The 25,080-nt window shown below is 42.4% G+C and overlaps 3 protein-coding genes across 7 annotated transcripts in view; 1 reads left to right on the forward strand and 2 right to left on the reverse strand.

The window, feature by feature from the left end:
• Positions 1-305: 305 nt before the first annotated feature.
• Positions 306-15,724, forward strand: LOC135501312 (A disintegrin and metalloproteinase with thrombospondin motifs 6-like). Its single transcript, XM_064793363.1, has 16 exons — positions 306-409; positions 1,262-1,458; positions 4,713-4,799; positions 5,159-5,300; positions 5,694-5,832; positions 6,338-6,392; positions 7,612-7,689; positions 8,647-8,783; positions 10,480-10,505; positions 10,673-10,781; positions 11,088-11,258; positions 11,826-11,958; positions 12,591-12,707; positions 13,231-13,285; positions 13,808-13,933; positions 15,572-15,724. The coding sequence occupies exons 1-16, from the start codon at positions 331-333 to the stop codon at positions 15,580-15,582; spliced, it is 1,662 nt and encodes a 553-aa protein (XP_064649433.1). The 5' UTR covers positions 306-330; the 3' UTR covers positions 15,583-15,724.
• Positions 15,725-17,121: 1,397 nt separating this feature from the next.
• LOC135500980 (suprabasin-like) lies at positions 17,122-18,275 on the reverse strand. Its single transcript, XM_064792700.1, has 2 exons — positions 18,264-18,275; positions 17,122-18,132 (listed from the first exon to the last, which is right to left on the reverse strand). The coding sequence occupies exons 1-2, from the start codon at positions 18,273-18,275 to the stop codon at positions 17,122-17,124; spliced, it is 1,023 nt and encodes a 340-aa protein (XP_064648770.1).
• Positions 18,276-21,413: 3,138 nt separating this feature from the next.
• Positions 21,414-25,080, reverse strand: part of LOC135501634 (uncharacterized) — a 49,473-nt gene continuing 45,806 nt past the window's right edge. For 4 of the 5 annotated variants that reach the window (XM_064793853.1, XM_064793852.1, XM_064793857.1 and 1 more), the window contains one exon: positions 21,414-24,892. In XM_064793853.1, coding sequence (XP_064649923.1) covers positions 24,744-24,892 — 149 coding nt within the window. In that variant the 3' untranslated portion in view covers positions 21,414-24,743. The remainder of the gene's footprint in view (positions 24,893-25,080) is intronic. The other variant, XM_064793855.1, reaches the window with a different exon arrangement.

A 25,080-nucleotide genomic window follows, 5' to 3' on the forward strand; every position in this document is an offset into this window, starting at 1 on the left:
AAATAACCACTACTGGGATGGAACATATTAACGTTTGTCTCGTCGCGCAATCACAGCGAGAGAAAAATACTCCAGTGGTATCTACACTCCGGAAGCAGTGGACCGGCGGCCTCGTTCCTAGGATGACGCAATGGGCTGCCCAATGAGTCTAGTGGCGTCAGGCCTTTATTCTGATTAGTCGATGGTAATATTGATCTTGTAATTGCCAATCCCCGGAAACAAGAGTGTGATAGAAAAACACTAGCAAAACAATGACTGTCCAGGCCTTAAAAAGGAATGAGACTCGGCCTCATCCTCACTCACGAGACCGACTGACACACTGAAGACACCATGAAGTCCGTGATTATCTGCGTGTGCGCCCTGTTGGCGGTCGTCGCCAGCAGATATATAGACAAGCCAATTGATGAAGGTGTTAATCATAGCCTGGTTTGATAAAGTTCGCGTATTTGACTGCGATTTGAAGCACATGTTCAATCACAGCGAAACGGGCGTCAGTGTCGAGCATTATTACAAATGACTCCAAGTTCGTCACAGCTTTCTCGGTTTTTGGCTCACCGTATGGGAGTCGATAAAACACCGCAGTGTCCGTCGTCCGTATCCTGTTTCAAAAACAGTGGCATGTTTTTAAACCGCTAAGTCTTTGAACTTGAAACTTTGTACACAGGACCCCCCCCCCCCCCCTCCCCCAGGTGACCTCTTGACAATGAATTTCGGTCCGATCTGATTCTTCATTTGGCCACTAGTGGGCCATCAGTGGAAACCTAAATAGTGTGATATCTCTCTCGTGAGTGACTCGTTTTCGATAAAAGAATTATGGTATGTTCTCCAAGTAAGGTTACATCACATATCATCCGGGTTTTTGATTGGACCTAATTTTCATGGTCACATAGGTCAAATGGCGTAAATTGGCCATTTGAGTGTCACTATGGCACATTTCTTAACTACAAAAGCTATGAACTTGAAATATGGTACACATGTCCCTCTACGTTATGCAACCTCGGACACCGAAATTTGATCCGATCTGATTCTCGACTTGGCTACCAGGAGGCCAAGACTAAAAAAAGGTAAAAAGTGCAATATCTCGCTTATTAGTGACTTGTTTTCGATGATATTTTATGGTAGGTACTCCAAATAACCGATTTTGGTTTGACCTGTGTGCTATACATGTAGCAATTTTATACCAAATATCCATACGGTGAGCACAATGGACCTTGGCCGTTTCATTCATCATTTGAACTTCTGGTTGTTCTGTCCCTTTAAGATAGTGAGCGTGTATTCATCAGAGATCTCGACCAAAGCGGGGAAGCTGATCCTCCGATCGTGACCTTGAAGATTGACCACCCTGGAAAGGAGAGAAGCTTGACCCTACGTCGCAGAGACAATTTCAACAAAAACGTCCCCGTGTTCATAACTGGTGAAGATGGAAAGCCAAGGAAGGAGCCGAGATCCCGTTCACTGGTAAGTAGACAACATAACGTTCCATTGGTGTGGCCTCTTTGTGCTGCAACTGCGGTATAATGATATCTCGCAGCTGCAATCAGTTTTTGACTATCTAAACTTTTCGCATGCAATTATGGCGATGTGCCGCTGTACGGAGGGACCAAGTAGAGCCTGTTTTCTTTGCCTGAGAATGTCGACCTCCGCTTGAAAATTTCGTTGCTATTGAAATCAATGACCTAAGATTACGATTCGACCTTCATTTTGAGCTCACCTCTGGGGAGCTTATACGATACCGTGGCATCCGTTAGTGGAGCACGTTTCGTCACCGCTAGGGCTAGATGGCTAAAACTTGGTGTAATGGTAGCTTTGGGCAACATGCCCAGACACATTTTTCTTTTTCGCGATATAACCTACTTTATGACCTCCAGGCGGCCATCTTGGAAATTGATTTTTTTCCATTTTTGAAGCTATGACGAAACATTTATGCCATATCACCCGGGTTTTTGATTTGACCTACTTTTCCAGTTCACAGAGATCAAAGTTCACTAAATCACCGATAGGTGGCACGTTTCGTTTATATTTGAGCTAAAAGGTTCTAAACTTGTGAGGACATAATATTAAGGGAACCTCTATTCTACCCCAAAATTTTGTCCTGCTCGGACTTCAAATATGGCCGCCAGGCGGCCATCTTGAAGATTAACAAAGTCGGATTGCAACAAAATTTCATGTAATTGTATATGCATGTACTCTCTACAACATCCCTGATTTTCAGTCAAATCCATCTACCTATATGGCCGCCAGGCGGTCATCCTCTAAATTAAACAAAGTCCTATTAAATAATGATCGGATTGGCCACCAAACTTCATGTTATTATGTATCTGTGTACTCTTATCAATATTCCTAATTTTCATTCAATTCCAAACACAAATATGGCCGCCAGGCCGCCATCTTGAAAATCCAACAAAGTCCTATTAGTCCTAAACTGTTGAACAGATGTCAACCAATTTCCATGTGACATGTACAGTCTTTAATAACCCTGAAATTCAGTCAAACCAAAATGCTATACTTTATGGTACCGGTAATTTTCTTTTGTGCTATTAAGCCGAGAAGAATAATATTATTCAATGGAATCAAAACTGGTGAAAGTAGCCAGAAACTGTTCTCCCCATTTTCACTGCAAATGACATGCATTACATTACCCGAGGTGAGCACATGGTTCCTGGACCATTTAATGCAAACCACGGCGAAGGTGCCGGGTCGTGTTAGCCAAATTTGCGGACAATGCCCACTTTAAAATTGCACACATCCTCGGCGACACCCATCGTCTCGCTTGGGAGTACTGGGAGAGACGAACAACTTTGCTTGAAAGTTGTTCAGCGAGAAAATGGTGAAGCCAAAAAAGGGGGGGAGGGAGGGCAAAACTTAACCGTGCGGGGGTTGAGCCTTCTAACCCGACAGGGAGCACAAGCAGTCTAGCCGAAGTGTAGTGCACCTCACGTGCAACACCTATCCTCGACAGGAGAGAGAATAGTGAACGAGGCCGAATGGGTGGGCATATTCATACTACCGCTCGACGTTAGGTGTCGCCAGGGGTGTGAATTTCTCCTAGCCATGATGGATTACCGACTTCTAGTGAAGACGTCTTGAATACCGAAGGAATTTTGCGTATCATAAAAGCAAAAAAAACATTTTCAATAGCATTTAATTAGGAAAATTGCTGATACAATAACATCGGTATTTTCAACATAAACAGTCTAATCACGCCGAGCTCCGTTGTCCGATAAACCAATTAACACTCGTGATCAACGCAGAATAACTTCAGATCACGTTTAATTAATTGATTACTAACTAGTCGTCTTAAACGCTCAAATTTCGAATTTTCGTGTTTTTTATCAAGTTACCTTTGGAAAATTGAAAAAAAACCCTCTCTTACGTGAAAGCCAAAGTGAGTGAATGCAACTACACGTATCAACTTCCAATGCAATGTTCCAAAAAAGGGAAGTAGGAAGTTGAATTTGGTCAGCAATGCATTTATATTAGTAATTAGCCAAATTGAGTGGCATCTTTTAAAATCTTTTGTGTTTCTTGCTTATCAAACACACATCTACCTATTCGGATGGAGTCGTAACTTTATGATACCAGGCATTAATTGAATATTTGCGTCTCGATGCCCCGCATATTTTGGTAACATAATCCGGCAACTTATAGGCGCATGGTTTCCCGCTTTGCCGCGTTGATTGACACTGCCTTTTATCAGAGGCTTTAAAATAAAGAGTCCAGCAGGCAACTAGAGAACTAATGGCCACCCACCTAGGCCCCAAAAGACGCGCGTTGGGACAAAGCTCTCTCGGGTCACTCATTGACTCATGAATCCAATCCGCACAACTAGAACTGGAACAATTTTTCGATCAGCTGAACATGGCCATTACAAACACACCGTTTTAAAGCAAACACCAGCTTCGAATTCTTCGATTTCTATAAAGCAGTTTAGTGTCATAGACGACATTGATGTGAAAACCGATATGTTTCGACTTTTTCATTTCGACAGTTTTGAGAAAAAGTGATGGCAATTATTTGAGAATAATTTTTGAAATGCGTTTTTCTACTCCACATCATCACACATCTTTGTGGTTAGCAGTTAAGTATGTTGTCGGTTCAAATGGACATCCAGGGGTATCGTATGGTTCCATTTTTTCTCATCTAATGGAATATTCATATCTTATCAATTTTGACCTACCACACAACGAGTTTTATAGCAGGTTTAGTATCGCATTCTCACGGTTTAAAAAACGAAAAATGTATGAAAAAAAGCAATGTCTCGACCTTTGTGGCAAAACGATTAAATGTTTAGAAATCACATGTTTGAGCGCATGGTGTGAGGTATCGCCTTTTCAAATATTGTTGAACACACAATTTGGCTTAAACCCTTACATGCATTTATCATGTGTACTTTTTGATTCATCTCATTCGTTAAGATACAACTGTATACAGTGTAGGGCAACAATTTATATTGTATGTATTTGCTTCCCGGTAACTCATTATGTACATGTATATCGCATGTGCAGAGTGTGTTGTTTTGCCACTCAGCTCAGTTTGTAGCTGAATTAAAATGGGCCTTTATAGGGCCTCCAGCTGAGACTTATTATTTGAAGTATTGAGTTTTTGCCTCCAGTTAATTGCCCGAGAGAGCTGTTGGATCAAAGAAAATTTGCCGTGTTCTGATTCTTTATTTGAAAGACTCCGCTTTTATACACTTATGTCTATGATTTTAGGGTACAGCGTACCACGACGCAGAAAACGGAGCGGCCTTTCTCATCTCAAGTGATCTCACTGAAAGTGGCGTTTACAGAAGGAGTGTGGTAAGTATAGATGTCTTGCCTTGATGGCGAAATGGCCAGCCATTGCAATTGGAGTCGCCTCGGGCGGATTCTATACAGTGGCACAGCGGTCGCTACGGATGGCGACAGAAGATTCTGGTTCGGTTGTGGATGTGAAAGGAAACTTAGTCCCAACTTAGTCGTAGCCCCATTGTTTGATTATTGATAATGGCTTTATAGCAGGAGGCAAAATAACGGCTTTCGGTTATTTCTAGTTGTAGTATTTGTAATTCGGTCCTTAGACTAAGACTGCACACTAGTTGTTTACGTCTACATATGCATGGTCTAGACCTTTCGTGGACACCATGAATTACCATTTTAATGTTTCCTTCTGCCAATAGAGGGGTCTGCTTCATGATGGCGACTACACCATCCACTTCGAGCCCAGCCAGGAGATCACCACGGACAGGAAACGTAATGTTGATGGGGGTGTACCACACTTCATGGTCAGAAAGAGGAATGAAAAGATTGACTTTGGAAATGGTAAGTTGTTACTTACTGCATAGAAAGCGCCACATATTCGCGCCTTTTTACCAATTGCGATTCCTGGAAATATCGGATTTTTCATGATTGCTATTTTTGCGGAAAACACAGAATTTCTTTTCATTTCGTTGACCACTCTAATACACTTACAACCCACGATGGGGGTGCATACTGCTGGCGTAGCAACCCGAAGTTTTAATTGATTGCACTGAACATTATACTACTGTACGCGACGACACACAATTTTACATTTATTTCACAAACCCCTGCTCCTGATGCCAAAATGGTGAAGCTGTAGAAGGCCAATTCACCAGCATTCGTGAAGGACAGGTCCCTCTCCGAATTCGTGTCACCTAACTCCTAATCCGTTAATCAATCGTTTCCCCTCCTCAGATGCTCTCCCTATCCATGGCAACTGGACGACAATGAGCAAGAGAGCTGAGCCACCGATCATCGTGTCGAAAAGAGATGGCTGTAAGACAGCATACGGCGTTGAATTGATGTTCTTCTGCGACTACAAGTGCTATAATAAGTGAGTAGACAACAGTCAGGTGGAAAGCTAGGCATTACACTGAATGAGATTGAAGCGATTTCACATAACGAGTCACGTGCACTGATGCACATAACGAGTCACGATTTCACATAACATGTCACGTTCCAGCTTTACTTAACGTTCCTCGGTGAATGCACGGCCTTGTGGCATGCATTCAGTGAGGAACGAACGCATTAAGGGGAACGTGACATGTGGGAAGTGAACGAATGAGGCCTATGTAACGTCAGCCTTAGGTGCTTCTTTCACGCGAAACAAATTCTCTAGATAATATTAGGCATCATGAGATCAGGGTTTTTTACTCCATCGTCATTACACTATTATCGACTGGCGGAGTATATTGAAAACCACTGGTTATGTCAGGACGTCTAATAGGATGAAGGAAGAAGCAAGACGGTCTCTACAAAATTTGTGCATTTTTAAAGATTTATTCGTTTAGCTAAAAGTGCGTGTGTAATCTCACGTGATTCGAGTTTTTCTATTTTAGCCACAACCAGAATATAACCGAAATTAGAGAGCACTTCAGCTACGTCATAAATGGAGTAAGTCGACACGCATTTCCTCTCAGTCAATGATAAAGCCACTGGATTTTTGATCAGGTCGTAAATAAGATTAACATCCTTGTATTGCAAATGATGTTGACGTGGCAATTTGGTGTCCACTACGCCTGCATGACCGCAACTGAATGAAGAGATCATTCAGGGACTGTCTGGCAGCTGTTATGTTGACCAGACGTCATGACATCATGATGACGTCATGGCATCCTTGTTACGTCATCAGTGACATCGTAGCCTGAGCCTGCATGCTCTGTTGCTCATGGCAACAAGAGAGGACCAAAATGAAGGATTTTGGCTACTGGGCACCGTGCACTGATGATATGAAGCAACCACGTGTGCCTGATAGGTCATGAAGGTGCAGGAAATGCGGTTTCGTCAAGAGAGACTCATCAGATGCGTGTGGCGACAAAGAAATACGGTTGGATATACAGAGGTATCCTGATAGCGGGACCGCAAGGAGTCAATTTCTGCCCTTGATTGACCTAGAGTAGATCTTGGTCAGTCCATCCAGGCATTATGGACTGCTGAAGGGCGGTCTGAGCCAAGCAGTTGGCAAAAAGTGGGTCTAGATGGTTAAAAGTTTAACCTGTGTGCCTTAAGAAGACACGTGAAACCGGAGAGGTTGAAACAGCTGGACAGTAAAGGAAATAAGTATACGGAGGGAAATAGTATTTAAATGACGTGGCAATGTACGTATACTTACCTTGGGAACATGAAATCACTCACTTCAGAGTGCATTATTCATGGGCTTCAGCTCCATGAAGCTTTCATCAGTGCACCCAGCCCCTGTGGATTTCATGTTCCCAAGGTAACTATACGTACATTGCCACGTCATAAACATCCTTGTATTGCGTCCACATTATTATGTTTTTGAATTCTTGTTCTTACATATCGAAGTCTTTTGAAAAAATAAAACAATTTGTCTGGTGCGGGCTTATTTTTGACCTGCAACCGTGTTACGTGTTGACAAAGTAGTCCGGGCCACGAGTTCTACGTGGCAGGTAATTTTTTGAAGACGTGTCCTGTCCGCTACACCGTCGCCTCTGGTATGACATTTTTATTGTTTATTTTCCATCCGATATGAATTCTTTGAGGGGTGAAATGAACCTACGATATCTCCCTTTTTCACCATTCAGAATTCATCGAGTGTTCTGTTGAGCATGTTCCTGCTAGTAAAAATATCGTTGTTGATTTGTGTTCGCAGATGGACCTCCGCTACGCAAACATTGAAGATTCTTCCTTCTCCATCTACGTTCGACTGGTTGCTTTGCAAATCAGTGCAGTAAGTAAATAATCAGCAATCGAGTAGTCATTATTCCGAAGTTCAGTAGATTAATTTCTGATCTGAAACTCTGAATTTCTGAATCTCAGGTTAAGAACTATCAGTCCTATATGGATGGTTCTGAGCCCCCCTAGGGCCTAGTGTTCAGACACGGCCCACATGAGATTCACCCGTCCCGCGACATATTTCCGAAAATTGCAGCAGTTTTACAACGAGTATAAAGTTGATAAGACTACCTACTTAGTCGGAACCACCCAAAGCATTGCTAGAACTAGGCTCATATATTCGAGGAGAAGTACTGACAATTTGGTTCCGAGACAAGACCACAATTGATTTGTTAAGCCTTTTAGCAGTTAAATTGTCAATGTTTGACCGCGACGCATCAAATACTGCGTTCGGTTGTGAATCTGAAATTTAGATTATGTTATTCCGGACAGTCGGGCAAGTAAATGGTGAAAAATAAACTGGTGATTGACCACGGACATTTTTTGATAATCGACAAATTTAGACAGACTTTGATATTTCCACTCTTTTCAGCCAACTGGCAGAAAAAACTCAAAACACGCCCCCTATTACCCAATTAGCAAAATTCGAAATTAATTTTTTATCAAACAATTTCTTTATATCTGTAGACTTGCCACAACAAATATTTTTTCAATACCTCTCCAAATATGTACTTGAGAGTTAAAAACATGCACTCGTCTAATTGATAGGCCTCGACCCTCCAACCTATGAATATTCATTAGTGGTCTTGTCTCTTCCATGCCGATTCTTTGATATCGTGGATCTATAATACCGTGTCGATAACAACACACAACGCCGATTTTTACATGGGCATGAAATCTCCCGGCGATAAGGCCTTTTTTGCGAGCAGTGCCAGCTTTTCATAGAATGGACCATAGTCAGTGACAAAACCTATCCATGCATGGCGTTTATGAGATGTTTCTTGATCTTCAGTTTCCCGACAACTGGACGCACTCATTCGACAGCGATGGAGTTGTGGATGCTAACTCAGTACTAAAAACTTTCAACGACTGGCACAACTCGGCAATGTCCTCTCTTCCCGACCATGACCATGCCATGCTCATGACTGCGTAAGTCTTTCAGTTCAGAGGCCTAATCAACTTTCGATCCCGTGACAAATGGAGTGGTGCGTGACGTCACTTCGGAGACCTTTGGATATTATATTCTCGTTCTCTCCTACCTGGGTCTACTTGATTAGCAATTCAAAATGACTGCACCGTAACCCCTGGTAACACCCATAAACACCATGCCGCGTCACCACCAGAATCTGCTGGTGACCTAGCATGTCTGACCTCTGACCCGTCTAGTTGGCCGTTACGTGTCACTACTGTTTCTACATGACAACAAAATTTTGATGAAATAAGTTTTAAATTGAGAACACATCTTATGGTAGAAATATATCAAGATACATGAAATAGATTCTTTGTCGCGAATTGTGATATGATATTTTGCCACCTGCAAAAATAGAACCATTATAAAAACAAATCCAAGCGGCTGTCATTTAATACGGATGACAAGTTTTTGTTGCAGTTAATTCAGAATAATCATGCAGCAAATGGTAAATATTTGTCCTTGATATTCTTGTTAGTCTCGTATGAAATATTCTCGTGCAATTTATTGTTTTATTTTTGCCGCATTGGGGAAATTAACACTAATTATAACTAAAGGTCAAGAGCTAGAATTCAACCCATATGAGGTTTGGATTACTGTTCATATGATTACCAGAGGCAAACTTAAAATTGTATAAGTTCATATGCTGATGAAAAAATGTGATAGCGAGTGACGTCGTCGATATTTATGTTAATTGTCAGTAACTAATCATAGAGCATTTACTTTTGCATGAGTCCAGGGGTTAATGAGAGAACCACCGGAAGTGGCGAGCGCATTGACGCCTGGAAATAGAGGTTTCGTCATATTTGTCTCCTTAGAGCTGGTCGTGTGGGCAGGTTTCCCGAGGCCATCTTTATAGATCTCGAATTTTTTGCCCGCCGAATATGAAAAATACAAATCCTAAACGGACCTTTTGACCTATTGATCAATTCATCCAGCTTTTGGCGGCGTTCCAACACTATCACAATTTAGAAAAATATCTGATAACGTTATTCTGATAACGTTATTCTGATATATACGTTGTGACACCACCGCGTAATTTCATGATATTTATCATATATCTGTCAGACATGCTATGCAAAACATCATGATTTGCCACAAAAAGTAAGAACAAACTTCTCCAAAATCATGACGTCGACTACATTTATATACGTCACAAGCGCCGAACCCGGTGATGACGCCACCATGCTTAGCAACGGTACGCAACAGTTAGCAACGGTGCCGTCAAGACCGAGATCACCTCACAACCCCTTCAAAAATTGGTCACAGTTACTCTGACGATCAAATTCTACAGCAAAATAAACGTGGTAGCGACCAATATGGTTGAAATGGCACTGGTTGATAGCATCTTAAACATTCGGTCTCGAGCTTTCTTAGGCCGGAGAAAACTCGTGCAATCTGGCGACCCGGATCACACACTCGAGCAGTATTCTTATTATACCTTGGGCGATGTTGGAATTTGGAATCGTTCAACGACCATGATGGCAACTTTGACCAATTATCATAACGAGATTACTGATGTCATTAAGACGATATCAGTATTGCCATATATATAGTAACTTATGATAATAACGGTATATATAACGTTATCAGAGAATTGTGTTCGCCCTGGATAGAGCTAACATTGTCACAATAAAAATGCGTTTTATTTTTAAGGTACAAAATGTACTACAGAAATGTAGGTAAGAAACTTATCTAGGTTTTCTAAGTTTGGCGAACTTTGAATTATTTCGTACTTGAAAGTTTCTAGGTCTTCTAGGTTTGGCAGACTTGGAATTTATTTTTGTACTTATATGTTTTCTAGGTTTTGTGAACTTGGAATTTATTTGCACTTACATGTTTTCTATAGGTATGGCGTTTACGGGATGTATCTGCACATCAAGGGCTACATCAGTCGCCAGGGAGAACTTGGATCTTACGAGGGTCATCGGAGTGGCTGCACATGAACTCGGTCACAAGTAAGTAGTCTTCGGTTTAACGAACTATTTATCTCAGTGGTTCCACATTGACGAACTCGGCCACAAGTAATACATAATATTCAAACATTATTCTCTCATCATTGGTTTCCATCTTGTGACGTAAACTCAACATTATAGTGTGTCATGGTACTCACCAAAGAAGTGAAAATTACCGAAAAAAAAACGTTCGTTTTAAGTCGCCAAGTATAGACGTCCCTATGACGAAATTAGCGATTGATACGAGGTATAGTCACGAAAACTATGCATTTATTAAAAGTCTACACGCATTTCCTTTTTGTTTGTCAGTATCGGTGCAGGACACGATTCTGTTGGGAACACCTGTAGTGCGGGAGACCGTTACATCATGTCGCCTGAAATCGGCAGGTTAAGCGCGGACGACACTCTTTACAAGAATTCGTACCGTTTCTCCTCCTGCTCTATCAATTACTTCAAGAACGCCATCAACAGCCTCGGGAGGTATGTGACCGAAACAGACTCGACACAATGTTGGCGCTTTCTATTGTTAATCTCCCACATCTGCTGTACCAAACTGCAGTATCATGCACACGGCACGGAAATAAACTTTTGAGCACTCAAACGAGAAAGAGGTGGCATTTCGACGATGGATGTCGCGTTACCTTTGTCAGAATTGCAATAAACAGAGTGGTTTTAACGTTTAGTATGGTATGCCCAAAAACAATAATACAACACGATCAACTTGACTCTATGACATCGATCAGAGAAAAAAGTCGCCTTGTTCTCGTTCCTGTTTTCGCATCATATTTTAAACCTCTCTTGTGCAAAACGCGGACGCGGACGGAATTCTTTCAACAGTCTGTGATGTATCGTGTCATTCTTGGCAACGGCTTTCACCTCAGGTTTTGTTGAACGTCTTCTAGAAAAGCGACAAGAACGCTTGTGTTATACAACGTGCGGTTTTCTAGATCTCGAAAATCTGCGATGGTTTCTGAGGGGTAGCTGACCAAAGTGTAAAATAGCGACAATCCCCTTTTAACTCCACATTATTCATCTGTTTGTATTTAGCTCTAAAACAAACTGTCTGCTGGACTCGGCTGCTCACGGCTCTGACGTCTTAGAGTTGGAGGCACCAGGCCAGAAGTTGGATGTCGACGACCAGTGCGTGATAGCATTCGGAGCTGGATACAAATACCTCAGGGTGCGTAAATTGGTCAAAATCTATCGTACCTTTTTTCAAACATAGTTTACATTCAACAGTCACGATGTGAGCACTGATAAGAAAGTTTTATCCAGTCTGCACTATTATTTTTCTTAGTTGATATCACAGGGGCCTCGACAAAACGGAAAAGGGATTCAGAGGAATAGGGATCAGTAAATCTCCTAGCCTCGTCATTGGTAAGGGTTTCCTCGAGATACTAGCGTACATTTGGCCCTCTTCCGATTGGTCTCTACCGGTTTAAGAGGCAGAAAATGGCAGCAAGTCCTCTCGTTGGAAGACAAACTCGCCCCGGTGCCAAAATTAAAAAAAAATTTTAGACACTGGAATTGATCAATTGCCGCCATCTTGGGGGGCCTAACGGTATTAGGCCACGCAGCAATCAGACAGATTCTTTCCTGATCTATATCTCAAGATGGTGGCAACTTGCCAGTTCTAGAGGCGTTCTAAGGAACGAAATCAGCACCACTGTTAGAGGGAGGCTGTCTACGGAGAGGCTAAAATGTAGGAGTCGGTTGAAGAATAGGCTAAACATGGCCTTTTGTGGCACCAATTTCACATGACCTCGCTTTTGTGCTGTATTTGATGCCAACAATGTGGTTTTTCCCACACAGGGGATGAACGGAGAGAAAGATTTCTGCAAGGAGCTGCTCTGTTTGAAGGTAGGACCGAGGGTGGGCTGGAAAAATGCAGGCCATGCCCTTCGTGGAACAAGCTGTGGTAACAAGAAGGTAAATAGTATGATAATATCTATTGTCCACAGAAAATATCCCATTCTCCGTCCAAAGCAGCGATAATATTCGAGCATATTATTTCTGCCAGTATTGGCTTCCATTTCACGTGTATTGCAAGTATAATGTACACAAAAGTATGCTGCGAGAATGCTCGAACAAAATGCCGTACATATGGCGATTTACTAAAGATCTTCGAATCGGCTGTAATGTAACCCAGTTTAATATCACTGAAGTGAATATTCATTTCTATTTTGAGCCAATTAAAACAGTTCAAGGACCTATCTTGCCTCGCTTCAAATCATCGTCTGCACGAACAAACCTTATCACGCAGCAATTTTCTATGCGTCACCAAAATAAAAAAAATTAAATAAAACCCTCTCTCGACCCAGGGTGGAGCGCAACACCAAGAGGGTAAGAATTTCAACACTATAAGGGTTAATGTCGTCATAAAGTCGTCATAATGTCCAATCAGTTTTGACTTTAGTACGAATCCGACCAATGAGCGGTGTTTTTCTTTCAGTGGTGTGTCCAAGGGGACTGTGTCCATGACCCGGCAGCTCCAGCGATGGACTCGGGTAAGTAGTGAACTTACCGGCCAGTTGATACGAAATGATGTCAATTGACATCTAGTTGGGTCGTGCCTCTTCTCCGTAGGGGTGTGCAATCACTGTCAATTACAGATTTATTATCTCTTTATTACTGCATTAAGGGCAACTCTTTAACTGTCTCACAATCCGGGGTCTCGATCTAGGCACAAGTTTTTGGGGTCGTTGAAGCGGGGTGGGGGGGGGCAACCTGCTGCGTGTTTTCGCTTCAAAAAACGTAATTCAATTATAACTTGATTCCCAAACACGTGGTTTCTGGAGCATGTGCTTGATTTAAATGAAAACAAACCCTCTCATTGGTCAATGACTTCGGCAATCATCGGAAATTTCCGAACTAAACCAAACGGTCGACGGACGGATAGGTTAACGCAATTCCGACGTCATTCATCTGACAGAAAGACCAATTCCGATTCTTATAATTCATGAAATATAATAAACTCCTTTATCTTGAAGAGTCTTATTTCAGATTTTGACGTCATATTTTCTCTCCAGATACTTGCATGTATGGGGACTCGCTGCTCAGGTGGAACAGTGATAACGACCAATGCGCACAGATACCTTGGGCCTGCAAGACTTCTAGTGAAGTTAGGAAGCACTGCTGCAAGATGTGCGCTAAAGGTAAGATAAACCACAAAAAGAGGTACTGCGGGTAGAGTCAGATTAAGGAGCACTGCTGCAAGTCGTGTGCCTAAGATAAGATAAACCACAAGGCAAGGTACTGCGGGTTGAGTCAGATTAAGGAGCACTGCTGCAAGTCGTGTGCCTAAGATAAGATAAACCACAAGGCGAGGTACTGCAGGTAGAGTCAGATTAAGGAGCATTGCTGCAAGTCGTGTGCTAAAAGTAAGATAAACCAGAAGACGAGGCACTGCGGGCAGAGTCAGATTAAGGAACATTGCTGCAAGTCGTGTGCTAAAGGAAAGATAAACTACAAGGCGAGGTACAGCGGGCAGAGTCAGATTGAGGAGCACTGCTGCAAGTCGTGTGCTAAAAGTAAGATAAACCAGAAGGCGAGGTACTGCGGGTTGAGTCAGATTAAGGAGCATTGCCACAAGTCGAGTGCTTGAGATAAGATAAACCACAAGGCGAGGTACTGCGGGTAGAGTCAGAGTAAGGAGCATTGCTGCAAGTCGTGTGCTAAAGGAAAGATAAACTACAAGGCGAGGTACAGCGGGCAGAGTCAGATTGAGGAGCACTGCTGCAAGTCGTGTGCTAAAAGTAAGATAAACCAGAAGGCGAGGTACTGCGGGTTGAGTCAGATTAAGGAGCATTGCCACAAGTCGAGTGCTTGAGATAAGATAAACCACAAGGCGAGGTACTGCGGGTAGAGTCAGATTAAGGAGCATTGCCGCAAGTCGAGTGCTTAAGATAAGATAAACCACAAGGCAACGTACTGCGGGCAGAGTCAGATTAAGGAGCACTGCTGCAAGTCGTGTGTTTAAGATAAGATAAACCACAAGGCGACGTACTGCGGATAGAGTCAGAGTAAGGAGCACTGCTGCAAGTCGTGTGTTTAAGATACGATAAACCACAAGGCGACGTCCTGCGGGTGGAGTCAGAGTAAGGAGCACTGCTGCAAGTCGTGTGTTTAAGATAAGATAAACCACAAGGCGAGGTTTTCTGGGTAGAGTCAGATTAAGGAGCACTGCCGCAAGTCGAGTGTTTACGATAAGATAAACCACAAGGCGAGGTACTGCAGATAGAGTCAGATTAAGGAGCATTGCTGCAAGTCGTGTGCTAAAGGTAAGATAAACCACAAGGCGAGGTACTGCGGGCAGAGTCAGATTAAGGAGCATAGCTGCAAGTCGTGTGCTAAAGGTAAGATAAACCACAAGGCGAGGTACCTCTTGCAGAGTCAGATTAAGGAGCATTGCTGCAAGTCGAGTGCTTAAGATAAGATAAACCACAAGGCGAGGTACTGCGGGCAGAGTCAGAGTAAGGAGCATTGCTGCAAGTCGTGTGCCTAAGATAAGATAAACCACAAGGCGAGGTACTGCGGATAGGGTCAGAGTAAGGAGCATTGCTGCAAGTCGTGTGCCTAAGATAAGATAAACCACAAGGCGAGGTACTGCGGGTAGAGTCAGAGTAAGGAGCATTGCTGCAAGTCGTGTGCCTAAGATAAGATAAACCACAAGGCGAGGTACTGCGGATAGGGTCAGAGTAAGGAGCATTGCTGCAAGTCTTGTGCTTAAGGCAAGTAAAGTTAAATTGGAGATGAAGCCTAGAGACACCGATTGTTTTCAATTTATTTTTCAGTTCCGGTCTAAATGACTGATGCCGCATTGAAGACGTCGGACACGCCCGTTGCTATGCTCGTTGCTATGCTCGTTGCTATGATTCCTCGATGTTTATATGTAGACTTCGTTATACAAAATGGTGGCATAAGCAATAAAATATAATTATCATGAACACGGAGTGTCACCGTTCTTTATTTATCCGTGATATCTTTGCGGAAATTGGCCAGTTCCGCACTAAAGCTGACTCATGCGTTATGGCATTCTGTATGTTATTAATTGTGTGAGTGGCAATGACTAAACGGGCGAAATTCACCGACATTTTACATGCCTAACATGAGATCAATTCGATCAATGTCATATTAACATTTCAGGTCCTTTTCCAGTGAAATAGACCATGATATATTTCTGGTGGTTCAAAAATGCTCCGAACATTGAATGAGCCAACGCAAGCTGTCGGCTGCAAAAGTCGATCAGCTTTCACACTCCAGTGTAGTAGTTTCAATCAAGGAATTGAAAACAAATTAATATCAAAATATCAAAATCGGACCAAATTAGCACGCTCTTCCGATTTTGTTTAAAATACCGACCTGAACCGGTGCAGTGATCATCTGTGCGCGGGTCAATGCTTTGACGACGCACTGCTCGGAGGCTGGATTATTCCCCATGACGTAACGATGGCGACAACCGATAGGTACAAACTGGTTGCGCCGAGTATGGGGTTGACGAAAATGTCGAATTAATTGATCGAGGGAATGATACATCGCCGATTTCTTAAAGACAAAACCCAAGACTTATTTTTCAGGGAATCGAGTTTTAGCGCTAAAAATATTTCGCCCTCCTCGGTCAAGATTCTGTTATATGGTCGGCGCATTTGTTTATAACCCATCGAACTGAGTGCAGTCCATTTGCTCCTAGCTCTGTTCTCCATCCCAAATGGCAATATTACCAATTGGCAATATTGCCAATTGGGCTGGACAATCACGAAAATATTATACATTTCTTTCGGAATAATTCTTACAGTGACCATTCTCCCATGAAAGACAGTTGGTTATGCTACACAAAAATATTTTTAAAAATGAGGGTCAACCATTGAACTTTTGAGATATGTTTAATTTTGCACAAATCAGCGACAAACGCACCAACTGGCACTGGACGGCATTTCAACACGGGGCCGACACACATCCTAAGTTCAGTGTACACATACGTCGGCTACAACAGTAAATGCGTAGTTTCTTGTTAGCCGCCTATTGAGTAGCGCTCTAGGTTTCAGAAACTCCAAAAAAACATGTCTTTGCCAAAACAACTGCTGAATCAACACTGACATACTGTGAGGACCGAGAAATCAATGATTTTAGGAACTACGGTTAGGGCTTGGCCGAGCATGAATACAAAAAAAGTCCCTAATGAGACCTAATAAAAAATAGTTATAAGCCAAACAGGTTTGTGTGACGTAAGATAGTGACGTCACAGACGACATCGTAACCTCTCTGACGGCGGAAAACTTATCTGGAAAACTGCATGAAAGTTTAAGTTGATAAAATTGTAATAAGTGTCATTACTTGAACTGGTCTAATTCTCATCCGGCTGATCCTCCCGTGCGTCCAACTCCTCTACGACACCTCCACTGTGGTGGATCTGTATGTTATCTGCTTCATTTTTTACATTGGGGGGAACTTCACTGCCCTCCGTAACCCCAGTGACTTGGAGACTTTCGTTATCTTGTTCAACTATATTCGCCTCAGTGACCTCGTTTGCCCCACTTTCCTGGTAAACGTGGTGGCTTTGGCGGTCTTCCTCTCTGGGGGAAACAACAGTGTTTTCCGTTCCAACAACACCAACACTGTGGTGGCTTTGGTTGTCATGAGCAATACCACTGTCCTCATTGACGCCAACACTGTGGTGGCTATGGTTGTCATGAGCAATACCACTGTCCTCATTGACGCCAACTCTGTGGTGGCTTTGGTTGTCATGAGCAATACCACTGTCCTCATTGACGCCAACACTGTGGTGGCTTTGGTTGTCATGAGCAATACCACTGTCCTCATTGACGCCAACACTGTGGTGGCTTTGGTTGTCATGAGCAATACCACTGTCCTCATTGACGCCAACACTGTGGTGGCTTTGGTTGTCATGAGCAATACCACTGTCCTCATTGACGCCAACACTGTGGTGGCTTTGGTTGTCATGAGCAATACCACTGTCCTCATTGACGCCAACACTGTGGTGGCTATGGTTGTCATGAGCAATACCACTGTCCTCATTGACGCCAACACTGTGGTGGCTTTGGTTGTCATGAGCAATACCACTGTCCTCATTGACGCCAACACTGTGGTGGCTTTGGTTGTCATGAGCAATACCACTGTCCTCATTGACGCCAACACTGTGGTGGCTATGGTTGTCATGAGCAATACCACTGTCCTCATTGACGCCAACACTGTGGTGGCTTTGGTTGTCACGTGCAATACCATTGTCTTGTGTCACGCCAACACCGTGGTGTCTCTGACTACCCTCAGCTAACTCCACACTATGTCGACTTCTTTTATCCTCATTTAGTTTACGGCTGTGATGACTGTGTTCGCTCTTGGCAGTGTGGTGGCTTTGTACACTGTGGTGGCTCTTGACACTGTGGTGGCTATGTGCACTGTGCACACTGTGTTTGCTCTTGAAACTGTGGTGACTGTGAACACTCCGTAAACTGTGCCTACTCAGACTCCTGCTGGCATGGTGATCCTCTTGCGTCACGTGACCATTCTCAATCTCGTGATCTTTCACGAGAGAGTGATGGCTGCTAGCCCGTCTCGTCCCTCGTGGCTCGGGGCTATTTCGAGGAGTGGCATCCGAGCTTGATCCCTGAATATAAAGAAGACAAACAGTTAAACAATGATACGGACATTGGCAACGGTATACAATGGATACGGATATGCGGATTGAGAATTGCACATGTTCGCGCATGCATTCTCAAGATTGTGTCAGCTAGCTGTCATTCGTGTTCGTATTTTGATAATCGGTTTTCCTACCGCGTATTAAGCACCAAACTTTACTTGTTTTGTGATATTGCTCTCTCGGTCTAACGATCAATTTGTGCATGCCTCAGAATGGTCAGTTTGATGCCGATGCCCAGATAGACTGGCACATATGACAGTGATAAAGCATCTTGGAGCTGTATCACGGTGTTGATTCAAATTATAGCAGTTACGGGCCACAATAAACTTGTCGGAATTCTTTGTGACGTAATTGAGGGGCGAAAAGAACTGAAAAAATCCCTTATGGCGAATTTACTAGATGGCTCGTACAACCGGTATAGTAATTTGACTGTATATCAACAATCCCTTACAAATTTGAAATAATTATTTTGACTGGTCTCCGCGATCTATAAAATTGGTTTGGAGGTCCCCCCCCCCCCCCCACACACACACACAATTGATTGGTTCCTGATTGTAAGGCCTACTCGATTTTTACAAGGAAGTTGCATTCTAAAAGATTTCTGTTGAAAATAGATAATAAATACAGAAATTAAAAGAATGCAGTAAAGTTGTCTATCTTGATATCCATCTAACAAATACTATGAATGCCAATATTCAGCGAAATCGCATGCAGAAAATCTACACTACGACAACGTATACTTCTATTTGCCTAAGTCCCATCACAAGAACATAAAATAACACAAACAGCGCATGTTGGACTTGAACCATGTTAACGAAGACAAAATTATAAAAACTTACGCAACCCATAATGAAATGGTCCCTTTGAAATCCAGGAGAGATTGTCCGAATGTCACGTATCTGGCCCCGAGCTGGGAGCGCGAGGGAAAGACTTAACTGCTATGAGGTAGTGGCGACTCGGGTAAATGCCTCTCCTTTTGACAGATATCGAGGAATACCTTCACGCCGAGGGGATTAACGGGAACTCTATGAACAGACTGGTATCAAAGCCTAAGACGAGTTGTAACTAAAGGCTAGTCTTATTTACACGGCCGGGTATTTGTTGTGAAACCCTTCTTGGTTCCCCGAGTTACTAAAACAATGTATTTGTTTGCTTTCACGACCATTATTGAGAACCATTAGAACTAACTGGCTATCGGACGCCAGTTTATAACACATGCTAGTGTTGTTATAAACGATACCATGTTTGCAGACTTGCGTTACGTAATCATTGACAAACGCTATGAATTTGTGATAACTTGGGGTGCCATGCAGAATTGGAATTTTAATGTTATTGATTATCTTCCAACTATAATATTAATGATAATAATAATAATGATAATAATAATGATATAATGATAGTTTTTCGAACCTTTATGCGGATCGACATCAAAAAACATTTACATTAATCACACAACAATTTACTCTTGTTTTAGTGTCGCCAAAATGCATTGTCTATCCAAGTCGAACAAGTGAAATGGGGTTGAAAGACTATGTCGGTTATATCTAGCTCGAACTGAATGTTCAAACCGGTTTTAGATCGAGGAAATTAGAATATACTCTCCTTTCGTCTTTCTAAGGTTCCTTCATAAAGACCATCATTTTTGTCGGGCTTTACAAGAAGCAAACCAGTTAATCGTAATTTCATTCTTGTCAATCAAGGAGATGAAATACAATACGGCCACTAATATGCCGAAATTAAGTATCACAGGATGTGAAATCGTGATGGAAACCTGGCTGCGTAGAAAATTGCACACCGACAATATTTTTACCAAGCAAATTCCCAGTTCACGGCCGTTCGACTGTTTCATCAGCAAGATTAGGGAAATTGCGCCAATTTGAAGGGTGATCTCACTCTCCTGTTGAAGGGACAATATAGACAGCAGCTACAATGTACAGGTAAGATAAAGTTACACAAAGTAGCCAATAGGGGTCTCTCGCAATACGTCGAAATAGTTCACACTTGTACGCGGAATATATCTAGTGCTGAATCTGACATGACCCAGGGCCCTTATACTTCGTATATTAGTCACCTGAAGATGGCCACATTGGCCCCTCTGCTCATGCCTATAGTCCTCCTTCAATATCAGTTGCATTTCGCTTTATTTTAGATCGTCGAACTGATTTGATATGTTGAAACAGTTAAGGCTGTCTTTCCACAGGCTGTTCACTAGTGAACGTGTGGACTAAAGGCGTTGTTTCCAAAGGTCCCACTGCATGTAGCACTGGTAAAACCAATGGGAATGTCCTAGAAAGTCACACTAAGGCTGCGTATCCATAGGCTGTTCCGTGCCATGCACAACATTCCCTTTTTACCGCCTGGCGCGCCACACGGACAATGAACCTTCGTTGGTGTTATTGATCGTTCCCATAGGTTATGCCGTGTCACATTGCGGGCAAATATGCACTGTGGATTGGGAATATAGGCCCATATTGGGATTGAACGTGTCCATTCTTTTGCGAGTGAACAACACGGAAGCAATGTCTGGGGCGAAATTAATTCAAGAAATTCATCAACGGGAACTACTCCGGGACCCTGAAACTGATGATTATCATAACAAGCACGAACCTGTAATTTGTTGCTTAAAAGTCAAGTTTTATATACATGTACATGTCAATTTGATGTTGCAAGTGAAAATACAAGTTACTTGTATTTTCATTTTTGACAGCGTGCGGATAAACGCGATTGACCGCTGCGAAATGAGGACTACAAAGGCCTACATGACCAAAAAGGAATATCCAATGGAGACGCAGGGCATAGTGCCAGGTCACAAGGCTGTTACGCCATGACGCCACACTACACAAGGGCATACCCTATGGATACGCGGCCTTAGGGTGATTTTCCGCGTGGCGCTTCATCATTAGGTCACACAGGAGAACACGGAATCTTCATAAGCTGCCTCTCAGCGAGGAAACATAAAATTAAACAACGATTTCGGCTCGAATGGAAGGCACTCCTGTGTAGTTTATTTGGAATCATTATGATAAAACAATAATGAGTTGGTGAAATGATCTTCCTCAATGAAGTATATTAAAACAATGACGCATGCAATTATATGTTCTTTACAGTAAAGATCGTCGTCGTCGTACAGTGTAATGCGTTAAAACATGATGACATAATGACATACAATGTACATGTATACTAGTAAATAACCTAGGTCATACGACGATTGTGAACTTATTTTGGCGCCATTTTCAAAATACGTTTCGCCAGGCAATGCAGGAAACTTAAACATCAACTAGCGAAATAATAGTTTCGTTTACTCCAGTTGCCATTTGTAACTGTTCTTTAAAAATGGCCGCCAAGTTATTACGCCACTTAGGTATTCTGTTCTTACTTCTTGACAGTTATCCTCGTCCGATGAAAGCCAGGCACACAAGCGATTTCTGTCGCTACGATCTGCGCCAATTATCTAGGGGATGGGCGATGAAAAGATCGCTCGTCTACGGAAAACACTGGTAATCACTGGGTTTGATAATGCTATCATGTTGCAGCGATAACCGATTTATGTCGAAATGAACAATATTGCTTGCATGCAATCATGATCACAGGTCGCAGTGATAAAAATCGCTCATTTACGTGGTGCTTGAGTGCGTGAAAACATAATGCAGAAAAATATTCATCTGTAAAGATCGTCCAAAGATAAGTGCTTTAAAACATTATGACATCCATAATATAAGGAATGGTCTATTCTTGACACTACCGTCTTGTGTCCCAAATTACTGAATTAACATTAAATAACAGTTATGTGTTATACCTCACGTAAAGCGGGCACATTTCGATGACCTCACCGCTTTCCGCAGTCTTAACCAAGCCGTCAGTTACCTTAATCTTGCCTTTGGCGTATGTTGTCATGAACATAGAGGGGGTCTTTCAAATGTAGAGATGTCCAATAGGAGGCAGCTTATACCTAACTGGTAATCTGCACCAACTACTGGCACCAGGGGAACCTCAATTCACATAAAACAGTAAAACATAAACACTTTCGACTATTTCTTCCTTAGTAAAACCAGGGATTCGACGGAGAAAGCCACAGGCATTAGTACCAAAAAAGTTTCTCGTTAAAACGAAACCATGTAAGAAAGTGTGTTGCTGTGATACAAGGAGAAGATGGCGGGATAACAATGCTCGAAACACGCCACATGCGTCACAAGCGATCAGTGCTATACAGAGAGAGCTATACCCTGCATAACAAAGGAATGATATCAAAAGATCTTTCCTCTGGAATGTATAGCACTGTTTTCTTGTACACAGCGAAGACACAACAATGACTAATTGTAATTCAACGTTAATAACAACTCTTGAACAAGTAAACCTAACAACGAATAGTTTCGAAATGGAAGAGAGTGTTGTGTTGTAGTTGAGCAAGGTGATATTGCTGTGATGAATATTCATTATCATATATGCAAATATATATAAGTCATGGGCATTTGGTCTACACATCCCATTCTGTGGTGTAGGTTATAGAACAGATAAGTCTGTGGCCAATATAGATACTAGGATACTAACTATAATCTCCTTTCTAAGCGGTCAATGAGTCAGCCCTTCACGTGCATGGAAATCCAAAGGCTCATCACTGACCTCTTAAGGGGAGATCAGAGTATTTTTCATTCTGGCCACTAAAGGAGACAACGTGAGAAGGAGACAATTCAGTCATATTCAGAGAACTCAGATGCAAAAAGTTCCACGCCAGTATCCACTAATTGCATGGGACGAGGAAATATGGTCAGCTTTATAATTCTTTCGAGACTGGAATTGCTGTTCAATTTCATAACAGTCAGCTCAGTTCCTTGCAATTAGTTAGCTTGATAGTTTCTCATATCATAAACAACGCTAGGGCATGTTTAACTCAAATATTTCGAAATGGATGGATGTGTGGCGTTCTACACTTCACTTCAAACTCATGGCATGATTGTCGCTAGTATTTGCATAAATATCTTCATTACTATAACTTACTTTGGGTCAAGCCTTTGATGTCGTGTCCATAATATATTTCAGCGCTAACCAACCGTGTTCGTCGCTATCCCTTGCCGAGTAACATACAAGACGATAAGCAACGTGGTACAATTACATCCCTGATACAATAATAGCGCTTACAATTCAGAAAACCCCCAAAAGTACACATTTCTACACGCTATAATTGCACCAGGACTATACATGTACCACCCCGTACACATTGATTACAGTTAAAAGTGTCACCCATAAAACGACATTTCACACGATGTTCCGCCACAAGAGATAAAAAACCTGGGTTTTAACAATTGGTATGTTTTACCTTATGCCTCAGCACTAACAAGTTGCCACCATTCTAAACATGTCAGTCACATCAATATCGAAAATAGTAACATATCATTTATGAAACAAATATCCTATGATAAACAATATATTCCTGAATAATGAAAAATGTATCAGCCGCATGGATGACAGACAAGGGGATGCTAACAGCAATAATAGTACCTACACCGCTCACTAGATGTCCCTAGAAATAACATAATGCTATCCACGTGAAGTCCCCAGGTTGTCCATGCGCTACTAGTGACGTATGTGGACGACAACATCTGCTAAGTTGCGCTGCAGTCGCCAATATTTTGTTAGGCAGCGACCCCTGTTGTTAATCCTGCGGAAAATCCAAGGCGCGCGTGTTTACATCACCTCGATTGTGCAGCACTCAGCACTCCCGTGGCAGAGGTTGTGTCGATAGGATAGCGGTGATGAACGTACTGGCCAGCTCCCATTCGCATATTTTACTGGCTCTTACGCCCCACACTACGGTCACAGATATACTTACGATGAATAATATATGTCTCTCCCTGATACGGTAATTCTCCGCTGCAAGGTACATGTTGATCATTTCAGTATCCCTCGAAAGTGATCAATGTGTCAATTGTGCTAACCAACAAAATTTGTCTTACAGGTGATATGAAATCCGCCAAATCGCAAAGGTGAATCTCCAAAACGGAGCGGCGGGTAACTTAATAACCCCAAACAGACCCTGTCGACCTGCACATTTGCACATTTGCACATTATTATGTTTTTGGCACATTATAGCCCCCTGGGCTGAGTTGTTCAAAACAACGTTAGCTTTAACGGAGTCGTTAAGTCTTAACATGAAAATTCTAATGGGATTAACTGAAAGAGATAACGTCATTATGGACACTTAACGTAACCGTTCGGGATAACGTGACTTTTGTGCTTTTGAACAACCGGGCCCAGGTTGTGATATGATCAACCTCTACCGCGAAAACAATATGGTTTGAAGACCACGAGTTTTACTTTGGTCTGCCGACATTGTCATTGAAAGCACGCATCATATTTCCCGCTGGGTAGTAATTAGCAACGACGTAACACTTATTCCCCTTAATGGCCTTCCCGATTCCTAATTCTTCCGAGCCCTTCCATACCACCTGGGTGAAGTGACCTGCAGAAGGAAACAAACAATAAATAAGATCATGAATGAGTGATGAATACATAATAGTAGTGAGGGTACGTGATGACATCAAACACGTCGTATTTACGTGCTATATTACAATGGTCATTGCATATGGCGTTCATGTAAGCATGTACATGTAAGTCAATCCGGTCTTAATTCCTACTTAACGTCATCCC

The sequence above is a fragment of the Lineus longissimus genome, chromosome 17, assembly GCF_910592395.1.
Source record: "Lineus longissimus chromosome 17, tnLinLong1.2, whole genome shotgun sequence".
NCBI lineage: Eukaryota > Metazoa > Nemertea > Pilidiophora > Heteronemertea > Lineidae > Lineus > Lineus longissimus.

Coding starts and splice junctions, on each gene's coding strand:
- LOC135501312 (XM_064793363.1), top strand. CDS start 331: ATGAAGTCCGTGATTATCTGCGTGTGCGCCCTGTTGGCGGTCGTCGCC. Junction 11,259..11,825: donor GCCATCAACAGCCTCGGGAG/GTATGTGACCGA, acceptor GTTTGTATTTAG/CTCTAAAACAAACTGTCTGC. Junction 13,286..13,807: donor AGCTCCAGCGATGGACTCGG/GTAAGTAGTGAA, acceptor TTTTCTCTCCAG/ATACTTGCATGTATGGGGAC.